Below are 20,218 nucleotides of genomic sequence, written 5' to 3' on the forward strand. Positions count from 1 at the left end.
CTTTGTTTTGGTCAATTTGATCGTCCACACCGATAGACAGTATTCAGAAAGAGACAGAGAGAGAGAAGAGGGGAGGAATAGATCTTGCGAGAGCTTCCGGGCAAAACAAAATGGCAACCCCCGTAGTTCGGCTTGATTCGAAAAGTGAAATAGCTATAGCATCTTTGAAGTCAATAAAATTAGCTTACTTTTGTGCAATAACGTAATCTTTTCTTTGCCTTTATCCATTTGATCATCCACATCGATAGAAAGTATTCCGAAATTAGGAAAAACAGGTTTTGTTTCACACCGGGTGAGAAAAGCCTACGCTGGCAAGTCTCACCCGGGGTGAGAGGTCGATCGTATTTCTATTCTCGCCCCAGGTGAGAATAGCCACTTCCTAAAAAAACGAACTCTTTTTATCAATTTTTGTTGTTGTTGAAGAAGACAACTCGGGTCTAAAATTAAATTCTCACTTCCTTATTTCTGTAGAGCAGCTAGATCTATACTCTCTGCCCTGCCTCTTCACTTCACTTCTCAGTACTCAGTAGCCTACATGATGTTGTGTGTAACTCGAGATTCCAAATTCCACTTTTATCAATTTTTATTGGTAAATCTGGAATCTAGTGTTAATTGCGACAGAGTGACTCTGTGACAACTAACGGGGCGTTAATTGCGACAGAATGAACACGGAGATTTTTTTTATGTTGATGATTAGAATCTAACATCATCTAGACTCTAGATCTACCGCCATTTCCACTTCGCTTCCCAGTGTGGTGGTCTTAGTTATCTAATCTCTGCCTGACAAAGAAGGCTTTCTAGAACAGGCATTCAAATCTTATGACGAATTTTACAAAGCTTTCGCTAAATTTAAAGATGAAAATTTGTTTTGCCTTTAGGAAGAAATCATCTGAAACAGTTGAGAAGGTGAACTTAAAGTTTTTGTGGCAAAAATCCACAAAGACTTTCTGTACAATAGAGTTGACTTTATAATCTGTACACATTATAGACAGCCCAAATATTGAGGCAACAATAATTTAATATTATTACCCAGCAAACCATCAGCAACAGCAACAAAAACTACTAGGAGTAGCAACAACAGTAATATAATATTATGACAACAACAAGAAAAGACAAAGAGCTGCGACTGTCTTTGTTAGTTTGGCATGTGTGTGTGTGTCATGTGTGTGTGTATGTGCATGCGTGTAAGGCACAAGCGTGTTCGATGTGCGTTTGTGTGTGTGAGTGTGTGTGCATGTGTATGTGTGTATTTGTGTGTGTGTGTGTGAAAAAGAGAGAGTATGTGAGTGCGTGTGTGTGTGTGTGTGTGTTAGCATTCTTTTTTCTTTTAACTTCTTTTTTTTTTGTCACAGCGTCACTCTGTGGCAATTAACGCTACCGTTTATTTACCATCATCATCATCATTGCCTTTCTCACCCTGCTCCAGGGTATAGGCTACGGACAAACGCCTTCCACTTTTCTCTATCCTGGGCTAGCCTCTTGATCTTTTTCCGTGTCTTCCCACTTTTCTGTACATCGATTTCTGTGATTCTTCTCCAGGTTCCCTGCAGTCTTCCCCTTGATCTCTTACCCTGTGGGTTCCAATCCAAAACTTTCTTTGTTATAGCACTCAAAATGATTCCCACTGCTTCTGCATGGTACTTGTCTTCCCTCCCAGAATACAATACTTTGTTCCCCCTAGCTGAGCTGCTCCTGTCCAGACTATATCCAGTGTGTTTCGCTGACTCCTAGTATGTGCAGCGTGTATCTCTTCATCTCTTGTACTACTTGAGAACTCTTTGCTGCTTCATACAAGGTGCGAACATTCCACGACGCAATCCGCAGAGACTTGTTCGACAGAGAAGGTTTCGGGTCAGAAGAGTCCTTTCGGCTTTGTCCGCTGTCCTTCATTGTTCCTGCTGATGAAAGCTCCTCCGTCTCCCAAAATCGAAAAATAAAACTGTGTTTGTCCGTGTTTCTGTAACTTACAGTTTTTTACTGGGTTGGGTAGTTGGACCTCCGCAAACTGGCACTTTTCGGGCGACCAGACCTATGCACTTTTAGTCGCCTCTTACGACACGCAGTATCACGGCAGGTGTATTCTTTGCTCCCCCATAGTAAAACTACGGGGCCCCCCCACCTGCAGGGGTGATTTATTATCTTGCCAGAGAGTTTATGAATAGAGAGCAGAAAATACTTAAATAGGTCTTGTTGTCCGTGACAACAACAGTGCATAAATTGGGAGTGTGGCTACTGAAAATAGGTGAGAAGCAAGCTGAAAATTACCAAAAACGCGGATCATCGAAGGGTGTCTAGCTTTCTGTGCTTAGTGAAGACAGAGAGCTGGCCAAGATTCCGGTTGTGAACAATATGACAAGACATGACAATAAACTCTTCTGGTCTTCAGCTACATTTTAAAAGTGTCTTTGACTACATGACATGACGGGGGGTCAAAAGTGGCTTCACTTAGGGTGGAGATCCCAAATTTTGCGTAGGGTACTAGTTCGAAGAGCGTAAGTTCCAAATTGGGGGTGGGGGGGGGGGGGGGGCTTTTAACTGTTAATGTTAGATTCTCTTTAGATGCTGTTCTTATAGTATAGTCATGCACAGTGAAATTTGAAGGAGAGAGTGAGCCCAAAGAAGGAGTTGGAAGGAGAGATGTAATTTTGGGGGAAGGGGGGGGGGGGGTGCATGGTACAGAGAAGAAAAAGATAATTTTGATATTGATGTAAATTAATACAAGTTGTATCATGTAATTTTTGAACTTATCACTGCTCCTGTTTGTTCTCAGAGATGCGCAGCTGTAAGAACAAGGACTTCGAAAACTTCTTCATTGTGCACCAAGTGACCTTTCACCCAGACTATATATTGTCGTATTGTTGTGCTGGAAACGGCCTGCAGAAATCTATGTGAAAAGTCTGTGTTTGTATTTAAAAGCTGGCGAGGAAGTACTCGCGGGACAACGTAATGTTCAACAAGGCTGTAGTGAATCACAGCGGCATCTGCACTGTGGCACTTTTGCTTTTATTCTATGAGCTTACTGCAATGGTTAGGTGCACTGAGCATCTACCACAGGACAGTTACGACAATAGTGAGATCGGAAATAGTCTGAAGAAGTCTCATTTCCGTAATGCGGTTGTCAACGGGAAGAATGTAATAGTTGAAAGTTTCAAAGTAAGTGATGATACCCATCGCAGTGTTGGAGATGTGTCATCTGTTGATGATAGACGAAGTGATGAAGGATTTATTGCTGTGTCAGATCAAGTGGCGAGTTGGTCTCAACCAAGATTTCCTGTAGAAACAGTCATTGTCGATGCTGAGTTTGATCAGAACTATGGAAACTGGACTGTGAATAGGACATCGCAGATTCTCTTTGTCTACAACTACACGGAGACCGTGAACAAGGTGAGTCAGTGGGTGGTTGGCGGGTGCTCTGGTGTGGTTTGCTCCTTCTTTTCTATCACCAAACATCTGTCGTCCTTTTGTCTCCCCTCCTTTTTTGTGTATGTTACTTTCTTATAATACCTAATCTATTCTTCAGCATTTATATGACCTTATTGTGTTGCAAGTGCCGTACAAAAACTGTCACTAAAACTAAAGGTGTGTCAGTTTCTCTTTTCGTTGTTGTTGTTCGTCTTGTGTGTTTGTGTGGCAAGTGAAGCAGTCCAACCTCCCCCAATGTCTTTCCCAAACTGTTGTCAGTGCCTGTGTTTGTTCTTGGTTATCCACCTTGTCTTCGTCCTTATTCACATATTACATCCTCCTCCCCAACTTTTTCTTCTTCTCCACCCGATCCTTTTTGGGCTAGATCCAGGGTGAGGGGTTGGCGGGTGCTCTGGTGTGGTTTGCTCCTTCTTTCCTCTAAAAAATCTATCGTCCTTAGGTCTCTTCTCCTTCTTTTTTGTGTTTGTTACTCTCTTGTAGCACCTCTAATCTTCGGCACTTATATTATATGACCTTATTTTGTTGCAAGTGCTGTAAAACTCTTAAACTAAAACACACACACACACACACACGCGTACACGCACACACACACACAGGCGTTTGCTCACACACACACACCCACACACACACACACACACACACACATTCACACATTCACACACACACAGGCGTTTGCTCACACACACACACACACACACACACACACACACACACACACACACACACACACACACACACACACACACTGACACACACACACACCCTTCCATACATACACACTAGCAGGCACACTCATACACTTATATAACTTTGTACATGAGTGAGTATGTAACTATGTTGATCGTGTGTTGATTGTATGATTTACTAATTTTATGATGAGGCATATTATGTTAGTCTAATAAAGTTCCCCCTTGGGCTTTACTAAATGAATGGGGTAGAGCCATTTTTTGATAGGTTACAAAAAATTTGTGTGTAAAGGAATTCAGAGGTGATGCATAAGAAATTTCAAGACTTGATAATGGAAAAGCTGGATAAAAACAGAGGTGATAAAACTATTTAATTTTCACTTTTGTTTCATTTCCAGACGACAGCAGTTCGAATCCGAGTTACGTGTTCTAATGCTACAGAGAACTACCCAGTGATGTTTGTTGCTCGGCAACAAGAAGGAATTCTATCATGGAGGGTGCCTTTGGAGATTGGAAAAGGGTGATTTTTAAAATAATTTTTAATTTCTTCTTTTGAATTTTTTGGTTGCCTTTCAAAGGCAAATATTTTTATCGTCAATTATTGCAGTTGTAGATTTTCAAAGGCTGATTTCACAATTACGGTTTTTCTTTCTTTTTTGGTCTCAAAAGCCACAACCGATGGTTTTAGTTGTAAGTTTTTGAAGTTGGAGATACTTTGTTGGTTTTTGGTTCTCGGGTCATTTGCCAGTCCATGTTTTTATGTTGTCCATCCATGTTACTCTTTGTCTTCCCCTGGCTCTCCTGCCCCACTTCCTTCCTTCAAGCACTTCTCTCACATTGGTCTTGTGTCGTTTTAAGTAGCCACATACATGGTGACATGGTATAGGTTTAACGCCCCTATCAATGCTATTGGGTTATTTAAGAGTCGGGACCTCAGAGTTTAACGGCCATCTCCGAAAGGACCGAACCAAGTGGGAAATTCGTGTAAAGTGCCTTTCCCAAGGACACAGCGTCGGACCGAGCTGAGGCTCGAACCCCTGGACGAGTCCAGTAGCCTAACGTTTAACCACTAGGCCACCTTTTAGTAGCCAAAGTATTGTATTTTTCTACATTGGAAAAATCGGAAAAACTCCAGTACGTCACAGAAAGTGGTCCCCCAGGGCGGTGCCACTGATTGAAGTGTTTTAAGGCCATTCCCAAAGGGGGGACATTTCTCGTTCTTATGCACAGTAGAATTGTAAATGGGCTGATTCAACAATGTCACGCTCATAACTGTGCCTGAACGATCCAGTAGCATCTGAGCGTTAACTCTTCTGCATTCTGTGCCTGAAGTACAACAGGGAAATGCTGCTTTTTCTTTCCTAATCCTTTCTATCTTCATTTTCCTCTACGTCTTTTGTATGTTTGTCTCACTCTTGTGACCCACTATTTCCGGGGTGCTTTGATGGTCAAAGCAGACTTTGTGCTGTTGAAACTAGAGAGGTGAGCAGAGTAAGTCCGATTCCCTGTAAAGACTTCTCTGTTGACATCTTCATATGGCCTTGTGCAGTTGCGAGAGCCGTAAAACTTTACTATAAAAAAAAAAACACCAGAAAGTGGCCATCAGTCCAGGTGACTGTTTAGGCAGATTTGACTGTTGTCTCTCTAACTGCTCTTTAGTGGGTGGTTGGCGGGTGGTCTGGTGTGGTTTGCTTCTTCTTTCCTATCAAACTACTATCGTCTTAATCTCTCCTCCTTCTTTTTTATGTTTTTTCCTCTCTTGTAACACCTCTATTCTTGGCACTTATATGATCTTATTGTGTTGCAAGTGCGGTAAAACCTCTACTAAAACAAAACAAACAAACTACTATCGTCTTTATCTCTACTCCTTCTTTTTTATGTTTGTTACTTTCTTCTAACCTCTAATCTTCTTGGGCTGATATGACCTTATGCAGTTCGAGTGCCATAAAACCTCTACTAAAACCACCAAAAAAAACTATTTAAAAAAACGACTATAATCTTTATCTCTCCTCCTTTTTTATGTTTTTTACTCTTGTAACACCTCTATTCTTCGGCACTTATATGATCTTATTGTGTTGCAAGTGCCATAGAATTTTAACTAGAACTAAACTAGGGGCTCTTTTGGCCTAGAGGTTAAGGTGTTGTCTCTCTTTCAAAGGTCCCGGGTTCGAATCCAGGTAGCGACCGAAAAATTTTCTTCTCCAAAATTGTCTCCTTTCACCTCCTTTCCTACTCTCAAACAATGATCTGTCGTCTGTTTTCATCTCCTCTTTCTGTCCCCACCCCCTCACCTCCTTTGCCCCCTCTTCTGGGCTCATGACTGTTTCTGCAGCCTTTCTACTGCTGCTCCGTGGCTCCTTCTTACTGTTGTCTTTCTGCCTCACCCCTGATCTTCTAGTAGGAAAGATCTACACCTACCCTTCTCGGACAAGGGCGAAAAATCTTGGAGGGCCTGTGTGCAAGTTGCGCATGTTAAATAGCCCTTGGTGGTCTAAAATCAATAAGAGTAGGCTTCGACTGCCACCCGGGCAAAATTCAAAATTTCCTACCAACTGAAAATGTTAAGTGTGTCTCCCGTGCTCATATATGACCTTATTCAGTTGCAAGCGTTGTACGCGTAAAACACTTACCAAAAAATAAATTTATAAAACGAAACTAACTGCTCTTTATTTTGCAGCTACTCCTTCTGGTCGGTGAGTCGCACGCTGTGTCCCCTGGACAGGGAGCATCGGCAGATCATTGTCAAGGAGCAGCTCATTTATCTGACGGTGTCGACAATGGCCTTCAACAACCGAGACTTCAACCTGACGGCACAGCTGTTACAGGACTTTGAGCTAGAGTGGGTGAAACCTCACAGTGTGTTTGGCTCTGTTGTGTGTGGATGTGTGTGTGTGTGTGTGTGTGTGTGTGTGTGTGTGTGTGTGTGTGAATGTGTTTGTGTTTGTGTCATAACTGTTACAGGACTTTGAGCTAGAGTGGGTGAAACCTTACAATGTGTCTGGCTCTGTTGTGTGTGGATGTGTGTGTTTATGCGTATGTATATAAGGAGTCCACTGAAAAAACGTGCATAGTCACAAACTGGAAATTGTGAGGGTGTCAATTTTAAAATATTGTGGACTCATAACTTCATATTTGTTTCATCATCAGTGCCTTTCACCCCTGGCTGGGTAAAGGCCACATACAAGCTCTTTCCATTTATCTCTGTCCTGGACCGTCCTTCCAAGCTGGTTCCAAGTGAGCTTCATCTCTCTCATGTCCCTTTCCACGCATCTTCTCCATGTTTCCCGTGGCCTACCCCTGCCTCGTGCTCCTTGTGGGTTCCACTGCAGTGACTGTCTTGTGATGTTTCCGCTGGGCTTTCTTAAGGTGTGTCCCATCCATCGCCACATTCTTAGTCCTATTTCTACTTCAATATCCTTTTGTCCTGTCCTTTCCCACAGCTCTTCATTTCTTATTCTATCCTGCCACTAAATTCTTAGAATACTCCTCATACATCTGTTGATGAAAGTCTGGACTTTATTCAGTATTGTCTTCGTTGTCTTCCAAGTTTCACAGGCATAGAGGAGCACAGACTTGACGTTTGAGTTAAAGAGTCGAATCATGGTCCGCAGTGAGATGGTGCTTGCTTTCCAGACTTTTGACAATTGCTTGAAGGCTGACCTTGCCTTGGCGGTTCTTGCTTTAACATCTGCCTTGGTTCCACCTTTACTATCGATGACACTTCCAAGGTAGGTAAAGGAGTTCACTTCTTCCAGGGGAGTGTCTTCCACTGTCACAGCAGGGCTTGAAACTTTTCCCAGCTTCACTACTTTTGACTTGCCTGGATGTATACGTAGGCCAACACTCCTTGATAGGCTGTTGAGTTCCTGGGTCTTTTCTTGCATCTGAGCATGTGTGTGAGAGAGCAGTGCAAGGTCATCGGCGAAGTCCAAGTTGTCCAGCTGCCAAGCATCCTTTTCGCACTCCTGTCTGTACCTGGAATGGTTCTGAGAGTTGTCCTCCATGGAAGACTTGGCAGTTTGTTCCATCATAGGTGGCCTTCGCAAGCTTGACGATTTTCTCAGGTATTCCAAAATGCCGCATGAGTTTCCACAGTTTCCTTGTCAACGCTGTCAAACGCCTTTTCATAGTCAATGAAGTTGACTACGAGTGGTAAATTCCATTCATATTTGTTTGATTGGTGGTTTATTTTACATATTTGTTAGATGGGAAATCTAACAACAATAATGAGCCAATAGCTGAACAGAAAAATACAGTTGTAAGTCAACAAGTGTTCAAAATTGATACCCTCACGATTTTCCAGTTTGTGACTATGCCCGTTTTTTCAGTGGACTCCTCATATATTTGTGTGAGTGTCTCTGTGTGTATGTGTGTTTGTGCGTGCGAATGTGTGTGTGTTTGTATCATAACTGTTACAGGACTTTGAGCTAGAGTGGGTGAAACCTCACAATGTGTTTGGCTCTGTTGTGTGTGGATGTGTGCGTTTGTGTGTATGTACGTGTGTAAAGTGTTTATGTCTGCATATGTGTGTGTATGTGTGTATGTGTGTTTGCCCGTGCGAATGTGTGTGTGTTTGTATCATAGTTGTTGCTGGACTTTTGGCTGGAACGTGTGGAACTATGTAGTGCTTTTGGCTGTGTTGTATGTATATTATATGTGTGTATGTATATGCGTGTGTTTGTGTGTCTGTAACTATAAAAAAATAAGTTCAATATCATCAGCAGCCCCCCCCCCCCAAAAAAAATGATGTTGATCTTGTGGGAAAAAAAAAAGACTAAAAAGTATATTGAACTTGTTTGTTTTTTCCACATAACTACAACAACAAAATTTTGGTCTTGTGCCATTATTTAAGATAGCAAAAAATGTTGTGATCTTGTACAAAACAGTAACGAAAACACCCCCCAACCCAACTTAACATTTTGATTGGAACAAAACTGGAAAACTCCGGTTGGCGGGTGCTGTGGTGTGGTTTGCTTCTTCTTTCCTATAAAAAATCTATCGTCCTCATCTCACCTTCTTCTTCTTTGTGTTTGTTACTGTCTTGTAACACATCTAATCTTCTGGCGCTCATATGACCTTATGTAGTTGCGAGCACCGTAAAACCTCTACTAAAACTAAACTTAAAAAAAACAAAAAAACTTTCATCGAGTGCTCAGTGTAAGGACAACCCCCCCCCTCATGTCACATTCCAAAACAGTGTTTTGCCGAGCCTTTTCACAAAGCGGTCAATTTTTTCTTTCCATTCCAGGCACGCGAGAGCCAAAACATTCTCGGTGGCAGCGTCCAGACCCAAGTACTACATGTACACCTTCCCCGAGAACGTGGAGACTGTACTGTTGAAGGTCACGTCACCCACGGAGACCTGCATGACTGTGTCTGTGCAGACTGTCAAGGTAAGACAATACTTTTCTTTACTTTACTTTTATTCACCGCTTATACCCTTTTGGGTGTCGCGGAAAGAAAGAAACGTCTCTCTTTCCCCAGCCGGAGAGCTTGGATCAGGCGGATGCCGTGGGTGGTTAATGTTTCCTTGAGTCGATTTATCCAGGTCTTTCTATGTGGCCCTCTAGCCTTGTTGCCATCAAGTGTTTTTATATAGGCACATTGTGCTGGATGGTGTGTTGGTAATCGCATGAGACTAAAACACTAACATACTGGCAAGATCTTTCGCTGTCTATTGCCGGGTACCCATTTCCACCTTGGTGAAGTGAGGAAAATTCGTGTAAGGTGCCTTTCCCAAGGACACAACGTTGGGCCCACGGCTCGAACCCCCGACCCCGCAACCTCACGATTACGAGTCCGGTAGCCTAACCACTAGGCCACCGACGCCACGCTCATCACTTGTTCTATGCTAAGGTACCGGTTGTATGTACTCGAGAAATGTTTAGTAGAAATTCAAATTTTAAATGTTGAAAAAAACAAGAAAAGATATAAAGTCCATTGCCCACAAGCTGTCTAAATACTGATATTCAAATGTTTGTGGCCACCAGTGCTCTCTTGGGCAGCATAATTGGTCGCTTTTAAGCAGAAGGGGGCTATCCCGAAAAATGCTGTTTTGAGAAAATCAAAGGTAAAGTTTTGGACCCTTGTTTAGTTTCTCTAAAATACAAGGAGAGTTTTCTCTATAGCCAAACTAATATGCACACTGGTGAAACCAAACTTCTCCTATAGGTAGGGATTGCCCTACTTTTGGTGTAGGTCAAGATTTCTGGAAACCCCATGAAATCTGGGTTAGCCCGCTTGTCCTTAAAAGCAACCAATTATGAGAGCTTTATGGCCTCCTGCATGGGCACATGATGCGATGGCAGCTCTACATGCCTGTCCAGACATAGGTATGCATCTTGAAGACATTTACAATGTTCTTCGATTTGCCGAAAACATTTCCAGGAATATTTTGAAGCAATTGCAATAACATATAGAGTCATAATGATGTTTTGGAATGTACGAAAAATTGTCGAGAATGCAGTTTGACAATGTCTGTAATAAACTGATTAAATGGTCTCCACCAGCGCCTTACCTTGCTTCTAGTCTGACAGTGCCGTATCGTCTTTTATGTTCTGTCTTTTAAAGCTCTACAAACCTGTCCCCGTCGTTTGATGCAAGAAAAATTCTGAAATTATGCAATCTGAGCCCAAAAACGTGAAATTATGCAATTCTGTTAATATTAACAGAGAATGATAAAGGAAAATAATAATAAATGATAAAAAATTATCAAATTTTGCTAAATTATGCGGGGTGCATAAAACCACAGGGACAGACAAACTATCTATAAGCGGGTGGTTGGCGGGTGCTCTGATGTGGTTTTCTCCTTCTTTGCTATCTAACATCTATCCTCCTGATCTCTCCTACTTCTTTTTTTTTGTGTTTGTTACTCTCTTGTAACACCTGTAATCTTCGGCACTTATATGACCTTATTGTGTTGCAAGTGCCGTAAAACTTTTACTATAACTAAAACTTAACTATAATGAGCTATGAAAGTTGTCCTGAGCTGTACGGTGTACGGATTTTTCCTCTCACAACCCTTGTTTTTGACGTAATAGTGCAGTTACTTAATGTATTAATTTATCCGCGTTAAAAGGAGGTCGCACCATGTACCAAGCCAATTATCTCACTTCAAAAACCTCTTTTTCATCTCAACCAATAGCTACTGCTATTACCCTCTTTTTACATCTGATTCAAAGTGAACATATAATTTTTCAAAAGAATGAAACAGTTTTATTTCTCTCTCCTGAAAGTGCTTTCTGCACTTGTGACATTTTATAAGCTGGTTGATATTTTGATTTATTTCTGAGGTGTGTGTGGTTTAATGTAACATATTGCCCTACTTTGGAGCTGAAGTAGCAAAGATTCCATATTTTGGTCAAATATTGTCTGGTTGACTTTACTTTTTATTTAAATTGAAGGGAAAAGGTGATAGTTTGTGGGTGGTTGGCGGGTGCTCTGGTGTGGTTTTCTCCTTCTTTCCTAACAAACATCTATCGTCCTTATCTCCCCACCTTCTTTTTTATGTTTGTTACTCTCTTGTAACTCTTCTAGTCTCCGGTACTTTTATGACCTTATTGTGTTGCAAGTGCTGCAAAACACTTACTAAAACAAAAGGTGATAATTTTTAGCAATAATATTATTAAATCAGTCTGTAAAGTTTCTGACTTATGTGTGGTTTTAATTGGTATTGACACATGTTGAAGTTATTGCAAATCTCCCCCCCCCCCCCCCCCCCCCCGTCCTCCCCTCTTCTGCCCTTCTGTTATTTCCCAGTGCCCTGTATTTGACCTTGACACTAATGTGGAGTACGAAGGAAAACACCAGACCATGTCCTCCCAGGCCGCCATGTTTCTGGAGGTAAGAGTTGTGTGTCGTCCAGAGATGGACAGAGAGAGAGAATGACAGAGACGCAGAGAGAGAGAATGAGAGAGAGGGATAATGAGAAAGAGAGACAGAGACACCGAGAGAGAATGAGAGAGAGAGCGAGATAGAGAGACAGAGACACCGATAGAGAATGAGAGAGAGAGATAGACACCGAGAGAGAATGAGAGAGAGAGAGAGAGAGATTCACGGGGCAGGTGCAATGGATGGTTTCCGGGAATAGATAGAGTTTGTTGTGGGAGAAAAATGAGCGAAGCCACGTCTGCAGGGACTGTTCACCCTGGAAGCGACCTCGTTGAATCCGAGCTCGCTGATTTAAGTACTCGTTGAATGCGTGTTATTTTTATTGATTTTAAAGAAGGAAAAAAACAGAGATTCTATCTCCTCTCGTTGAATCCAAGTTCTTGTTGTATCCGAGCTCGTTGAATCCGAGTTCCAGTGTACATCTTAATATGTGTCAGGAATTGTGATGATGATGGTGATGATGAAAATGATGGTAAGGACGATGATGATGAATATAATGATGATCATGTATTGTTTCTTGGAACATTTCAGAAAAGCGATTACCCGGACATGAACAGCTTCTATGTGGTTTTCATCACCAAACCCAACAACGAGGACTGTGAGGGGTTTGTAGAGTTCAGTCCCTTGTTGCCACCCGGGCACGCCTCGGAGGTCGTGAAAACGGTCACCGTGGAAGTGAAAGAGACCATCTCAGGTAATGTCCTCCATCTCTTTGATTGCACTGGCCGTATGTGAGGCATCGTGGTGGAATCAGGCACTAGTCAAAATAATGAAATCAAAGAAATTGGCATTTTACTAACCATTGGGCAATTTTTTTTCTAATTTTCTATTTTTGGCTCAACACCTTTTATATCTGTCTAAAAGCACATTTCTGTGTGGATTTTACTGATAAACATTGATTAGAGGCACAAAAATGACAATTTTTTTTTTTCCAAGGACTCTCAAGCTGTGGAAATGACCAAACTTTGGCTGCCATTTTCTCGCCAATTTCACCTCTGAAACTAGGCGATCCTGACCTCCAACAATCGCAGATATTTCGACTTCTATTCAACATGGATGGATATTTTTTTCACCAAAAGCAAGACAAATGAACAGGCTTTTAGCTGATACCAATAATGCCGTATGCCCAAAAATTGACGAGCGCCTGATTCCACAACGTTGTGACACATATCGTAAAAATGCCTTGTTACAGAATCCCAAAGGTAGAATTCTTCTCTGAGAGCTGGCGCACAGAAAAAGCGCTAGACATCACCCTGAAAATGTATCTGAAGGACTTCCTAATGATATGGTCGCTTATAAGAACAAGCGGGTTAACCCAGGTTTCGGGGGTTTCCAGAAATCTTGACCTGCACCAAAAGTGGGCATTGCCCTACCTATAGGGGAAGTTTGGTGTCATTGGTGTGTATATTTGTTTTGTTACAGAGAAAACTCTCCTTGTCTTTTAATGACGCTGTATGAGGATCCAAAAACTTTGCCTTCGATTTTCTCAAAACAGCATTTATCGGTATAGCGCCCTTGTGCTTAAAAGCGACCATTTAATCTCTCCACTTGAGAGAGCCTAGTTCCTGATAGACCCAGCTGAGGAGCAGCAGTCACACGGGCAGCAAATCATGAGGACAAATCAGAAATGCTGAATCCAATCCAAGAGAGTTTAGTTTTTAGTTTTAGTAGAGGTTTTACAGCGCTCGCAACTGCAGAAGGTCATATGAGCACCAAGGGATGAATGTCGACAGAGAAGTCCTTACAGGGAATCAGACTTACTCTGCACACCTCTCTAGCTTCTACAGCACAAAGTCTGCTTTGACTATCATTACACCACGGAAATAGCGGGTCACAAGAGTGTGACAAACGTATAAAAGAAGTAGAGGAAAATGATGATAGTAAGGGTTAGGAAAGGAAAAGCAGCAGTTCCCTGTTGAGGTTCAGGCAGTTATGAGCTTTACATTGTTGAATCAGCCCATTTACAATTCTATTGTGCATTAATATGAGAAATGTCCCCCCTTTTGGAATGGCCTAAAGACATTTCAGTCAGTGGCACAGCCCCGGGGGGTAATCCAAGAGAGAAGCTGCAAACATCCACAAGTGGAAGTGAAGCTTTTGAATGCTCAAAATGTGACAAAATCTTCTCTGCCAGAATTGATTTCATTGGCCATAGCAGAAACCACAAATAATGATCTGTTTTGTTTGTTTTTGTAGAGGTTTTACCTGAGATGGTCATATGAGAGCCAGAAGATTAGAGGTGTTACAAGACAGTAACAAACATAAAAAAGAAGGAGGGGCGACAAGGACGATAGATGTTTGATAGGAAAAAAGAAGCAAACCACACCAGAGCACCCGCCAACCACCCACAATAATTATCTAAACCATTATTTCTTTTATTATCTTTAAAGAAATATTGTCCTTTGTAGATGCAATGTCATCTTCGACATTGACAAACTATTATTATTGCTTCTTCTTTCCTATCAAACATCTATCGTCCTTATCTCCTCTTCTTTTTTATGTTTGTTACTCTTTTGTAACACCTCTAATCTTCTGGCGCTCATATGACCTTTTGCAGCTGTGAGCGCCGTTAAACCTATACTAAAACTGAAATAAGTTTGTTACTTTCTTGTAACAGCTCTAATCTTCTGGTGCTCATATGATCTTATTGTGTTGCAAGTACCGTAAAACTCTTACTAAATCTAACAGAAGAAACATCTCTAATCTTCAGCACTTATGTGACCTATTTGTGTTGCAAGTGCTTTAAAACTTGTACTAAAAGTGCCATAGTGGGTGGTTGGCGGGTGCCCTGGTGTGGTTTGCTTCTTCTTTCCCATCAAACATCACATCTGTCGTTCTTATCTCCTCTTCTTCTTTTTTATGTTTTTTACTTTCTTGTAACAGCTCTATTCTTCTGGCGCTCATATGACCTTATGCAGTTGCAAACGCCGTAAAACCTATACCAAAACTTAACTCTAATCTTCAGCTCTTAGGTGACGTATTTGTTTTAAAAGTGCTGTAAAACTCTTTCTAAAACTAACAGAAATATCTCAGCACTTATGTGACCTTTTTGTGTTGCAAGTGCTGTAAAACTCATCTAAAACTCCAGTAAAAGTTACTGTATGCAGTAGTGGGCGCCGTAAAACGTCTACTAAAACTAAACTTATGTTTGTTACTCTCTTGTAACACCTCTAATCTTCTGGCGCTCATATGACCTTTCGCAGTTGTGAGTGCCGTAAAACCTCTACTAAAACTAAACTCTAATCTTCAGCACTTATGTGACCCCTTATTGTGTTGTAAGTGCCGCAAAACTCTTACTAAAACAAAAACAAGAAACACGTCTTATCTTCAGCACTTATGTGACCCATTGTGTTGCAAGAACTGTAAAACTCCTACTAAAACTCATCTAAAACTTGCCTAAAAGTTTCTGTCATCCCCCAGACTCCCAGTACGACAAGGCTGTGTTTGCCACCCTGGCCGTGTTCCTCTGCTTCTACCTGATCGCCGTCGTCATTGGCTGCGTGTTTGCTGGCTGGTCAGTTTGTCTGTTTGTGTGTACTTGTTGTTGTTGTTTGTTGTTTTCAAATCCCTTTAACAGCGAACATTTCGCTCTTGGCAGCGCAGTGCCTCCCTCATGTAACCACATGTCCTTGTCATCTGGTCAACGCCAGAGTAGAGCAGGCAGACTGTGTAAGTCTGTAGGTGTGTGTAGGAGCCTTCATCGGAGACCTGCCAGGTTTGGGCAGTGAAGGAGAAGATGTTCAACGTTCTCCTCAAGGTAGTCATAGTATCTGCGATGGAGTTCCCACATGGGGTTAATTCTGTTTATGTGCTTGTTGGTGTGTAAGTGTCCTGTGCGGGCTCTGAAGATCAAAGTCTGATCGTTGTGTTTACTTATTTACGGTTTAGTTTTTTAGAGTCATTTACAGGGAGGTGGGGTTGTTTTTTGGGTTGTTGGTTTTTTTTTTTGGGGGGGGGGGGGGGGGTGAGGGATTTGGTGTGTGCTCTGTGTTGTCTGTTTCTTATTACCTCTTTCACTACCAGGGGGTTTTCCTCACCTGGACCGGGTCCTATCTGTGACCTACTTTCTGATTCTGCCTACCTTCAGACAAATGAAAAATTCTTAAGTTCAATTTTCAATATTAGCCACACGTATTAGGTACAGAAATAAAGGGGAAATAATGACCTATCTCAACAAGCTTCTGAAATCGATCATTCTTCGGCCTAAGATTTCCAATTTGACCATTACAAAAGTAGGTGTGGTTTTGAAGCAGGAAATGGAGAGCGGTGAAACACGGCTGTCGGAAGTGAAAGAGTTCATCTTATCAGTGTCATGTCACTATCATTTGAATTTGTTCCTGGAATATTGTTTTAATTAGGCTCTGTCTCTTTTTTTTAATGGGACAGATGGTTGGAGGGGACCACTTTTTGAACTCACAACTTTTTTATTGCAAGTTTGGGTAGAATTTTTATTATCTGGGTCTTTTTGCTGGGATGTTTTATCCCTATCAGCCTGGGTTGGTCCAGATAGGCAGGGTCAAATCATGCCTCCTAAATGATCTAAATTGTGTCAATGGGGGCATAAAAGCACCTACATTATTAAGTTCTCTCTCTCTCTCTCTCTCTCTCTCTCTCTCTCTCTCTCTCTCTCTCTCTTTCTCTCTCATTCTCCCTGTGGGTTGTGGGCGGGTGCTCTGGTGTGGTTTGCTTCTTCTTTCCTATCAAACATCTATCATCCTTATCTCCCCTTCTTCCTTTTAATGTTTGTTACTCTCTTGTAACACCTCTAATCTTCTGGCGCTCATATGACCTTATGTTGTTACGAGCACCATAAAATCTCTACTAAAACTAAACTCATTCTCCCTCCCTCTCTCTTAGCACATAACATGGTGACTATATGGACAAACACACACCTATACTTTTTTATTCCTTTCAGCGGACTCCGTAAAGACATCGGTGACCTTACAGAAGAAGAAAGAGGTAAGTTGGCATCGCTTTGAAGTTCATTTAAGTGCCTGATCTGAAACAGTTATCTGCAATCAAGGTTCACTGTTCAATTTTCTGCATGGATGCTCTCAAAGAAACTTACACAGGCGAACCTACCTTAACGGAAACGTTTCTAAGACAGAATGGAATCTCTCCCCTCCCCCTTGATAAATTCTTCAACTGTTGTGTGTATTTCTCTACTTTATACCCAAATGAAGAGACAAATTGGGAGTAATTTGGGATTGGGGGGGGGGGGACTGTTTCCAGTTTAAGTTTTAACTAGATCTCCTCTAGTCATTGTCTGAATTGATCAATAATACCTATGATATTAATTATGATAATTGTATATGTAGTGTATATCCATGCTTTACAGCATGCTCTTTGCTCTTTACAACTGGTATTACCCCCAGCAGACCTAGAACTCTGAGAAACTTTCTCGCTATTTCCTTGATAGTCAAAGCAGACTTTGTGCTGTTGAAGCTAGAGAGGTGAGCAGAGTAAGTCTGATTCCCTGTAAGGACTTCTATGTTGACATCCACCCTTTGACGCTCATATGACCTTATGCAGTTGCGAGCGCCGTAAAACCTCTACTAAAACTAAACTGTTATTACACCAACAGGTGTAGAACACTGAGAAACTTTCTCGGCTTCCCCGGTAGCATACAGCAAGAATTGTCTTGCCAAACACCTCCCCTTTGGGTGGTTGGAGGATGCTCTGGTGTGGTTTGCTTCTTCTTTCCTATCAAACATCTATCATCCTTATCTCCCCTTCTTCTTTTTTATGCTTGTTACTCTCTTGTAACACCTCTAATCTTCTGGCGCTCATATGACCTTATGCAGTTTCGAGTGCCGTAAAACCTCTACTCAAACTGAAACTAAAACACCTCCCCTACATTCCCTTTGCGTCATGTTATATGATTGCCTGTATCACGATGATTATTCTCTATTGGTTCTGACCCTTCCCTTTCCTGACAGAGGCGAAACAACTGCTTTTCTCAAATATCTCACCGCTACTGCCGGAGCAGAATGTCAACTCTGGTAAAAAAAAAAAACAACACTTGTATCTTTTCAGCATGTGCACCCATTTGTGGCTGGTGTTTCTTTCTAGTTTTGTTTTGTTTTGTTTGGGTTTTCTTTGACTCTACCCTCCCAGTTACAGCTGTCCTTGTTCAGTATATTAATCTATTTATATATTTACTCATCTATCTTTTTTTTCATGCGATAATTTTTTACTTTATTCATTCTCACTTACAAATCATTCAATGGATTTTGGTTTATTACATAATATAGAAGGTTTTTTTTCAATCAATTGTTTTGATTAATTGCTTCAAAGTTCCTGTCTATTTAGATCTATTTTGTTTTCGGTGTTGAAGGTTTTCTCTCAATGGGATTTTTCACCTGCACTTTGGGCATGGTATCGGTTCACTTTTTCCATTTTGAATTCTTTTCGTGTTGTATGCTCTAACATGGTCTGTCGTGCTCTCATTCTCATTGTCATGAATAATAACAGTCCTCTATCTGAAAGTAGTATGCATGCTGGTGGTTGGAGGGCGCCACTGGTATGTTCAAGTTCTTTTCTCTTCTGCTTGGTGGTTGGTGGGTGGTCTCGTGTGGTTTGCTTCTTCTTTCCTATCAAACATCTATCGTCCTTATCTCCCCTTCTTCTTTTTTATGTTTGTTACTCTCTTGTAACACCTCTAATCTTCTGGCGCTCATATGACTTTATGCAGTTGCGAGCATAGTAAAACCTCTTTTTAGTAGAGGTTTTATGGCGCTCGCAACTGCTTAAGGTCATATGAGCATGCAGGTGGTTGGAGGGCGCCTCTGGTAGGCTCAAGTTCTTTTCTCCTCCTGTGGGTGGTTGGCGGGTGCTCTGGCTCTGGTGTGGTTTGCTCCTTCTGTCCTATCAAACATGCTTCTGTCGTCCTTGTCTCACCTCCTTTTTTTGTGTTTGTTACTCTCTTGTAACACCTAATCTATTCTTCGGCACTTATACGACCTTATTGTGTTGCAAGTGCCGTAAAACTCTTGCTAAAACTTTCCCTTCCTCTGTTGTTTCTTTCTATCTGCCTTGCTTTTTACGGGTTTTTTTCTCAACCTGAAATACACACGTAACGGTCACTGTTAAAGGTGTGCTTGTCCATTAAAAAGTAAAAATGTTCCCGCATCCGGTCCGGGGATTGCCTTGTTAGTGAGACAACTTCCTGGGCCTTTGGCATAGTAGGGTGGCCTGTTCCTTTCCACGCCGCCTTTACTTCCCCATCTCGTCCATTACCCAGTCTAAATAATTACATTTTTGTAACTGTTGTAATCTGTATTTTAATTAGTTTTTAAAAAAATATTCTTACCTTTTCCAAAATCTAAATATTTTGATATTTTAAGTTGCATCTGCATCTTATTGTTATTGTTGTTGCTATTTTTTTTTGTTGGGCTTTTTTAGTCTGTTTTTTTTTTTTACTTTGTTTTTGTTTTGTTTTTTTGGGGTTGGGGTATTTTTTTTTGGGGGGGGGGGATGTTGTTAGTTTTGGGGTTTACAAAAATAGAATCAGGAGGGTGCTCCTTCCATTCTTCTCAAGTGTGCCTGAACTAAGTCTGTTTGTTTCAGTATCTGTTCCTGATGCAGACTTTCTATTAAACGTCTATTGCACTTATCTCTCCTCCTATTTTTTTCATATGTTTAATCTCTAATCTTTAGCACCTGTATGACCTATCTGTGTTGCAAGTGCAGTAAAACTCTTACTAAAACTAAACACGGTGTGGCCTTTATCATGCTGGCTCGCCACTGAGTACTACTCAAAAGCACTGTCTCAAATGTTTTTTAAACACTTATTTTTATTTGATTTACATGGTATTTGTACATATGTGTGTTTTGTTCATTACACTGATGATGTTCTGTACTGGTGTTACTGCTTCACATTTAGTCAAAATTGTGTCAAAGAAGAAGGTGGAGAAAACAAAGACAATATGGAAGAAGTGGAAAAAAAAAAGAGGAGGAAGAAGTAGCAGCAAAAGAGGACAAAAAAAAGAAGTAGGGATAATGATGATAATAATTTCATTTATTTACCACGGATCCATGCTCAACAGCATACTCTTTGCACTTTTTAACTATTAGTAGTGGAAGAAGGAGAGGTGGGTGGTTGGCGGGTGCTCAAGTGTGATTTGCTGCTTCTTTCCTATGAAACATCTATCGTCCTTATCTCCCCCTTCTTCTTTTTTATGTTTGTTACTCTCTTGTAACACCTCTAATCTTCTGGT

At 41.3% G+C, this 20,218-nt stretch overlaps 1 protein-coding gene across 6 annotated transcripts in view; it reads left to right on the forward strand.

The window, feature by feature from the left end:
* Positions 1–20,218, forward strand: part of LOC101856134 (SID1 transmembrane family member 2) — a 71,569-nt gene that overhangs the window by 22,166 nt on the left and 29,185 nt on the right. For 3 of the 6 annotated variants that reach the window (XM_035972728.1, XM_013088821.2, XM_013088818.2), the window contains exons 2-10: positions 2,771–3,384; positions 4,508–4,629; positions 6,787–6,948; positions 9,358–9,502; positions 11,868–11,951; positions 12,531–12,693; positions 15,420–15,513; positions 16,915–16,958; positions 17,939–18,001. In XM_035972728.1, the coding sequence (XP_035828621.1) occupies positions 2,947–3,384; positions 4,508–4,629; positions 6,787–6,948; positions 9,358–9,502; positions 11,868–11,951; positions 12,531–12,693; positions 15,420–15,513; positions 16,915–16,958; positions 17,939–18,001 (1,315 nt within the window). In that variant the 5' untranslated portion in view covers positions 2,771–2,946. Of the gene's footprint in view, positions 1–2,770; positions 3,385–4,507; positions 4,630–6,786; positions 6,949–8,524; positions 8,542–9,357; positions 9,503–11,867; positions 11,952–12,530; positions 12,694–15,419; positions 15,514–16,914; positions 16,959–17,938; positions 18,002–20,218 lie in introns of those variants that run through there. The other 3 variants (XM_013088820.2, XM_035972729.1, XM_035972730.1) reach the window with 2 other exon arrangements.

This window comes from Aplysia californica, unplaced genomic scaffold, assembly GCF_000002075.1.
Source record: "Aplysia californica isolate F4 #8 unplaced genomic scaffold, AplCal3.0 scaffold00817, whole genome shotgun sequence".
Lineage (NCBI taxonomy): Eukaryota > Metazoa > Mollusca > Gastropoda > Aplysiida > Aplysiidae > Aplysia > Aplysia californica.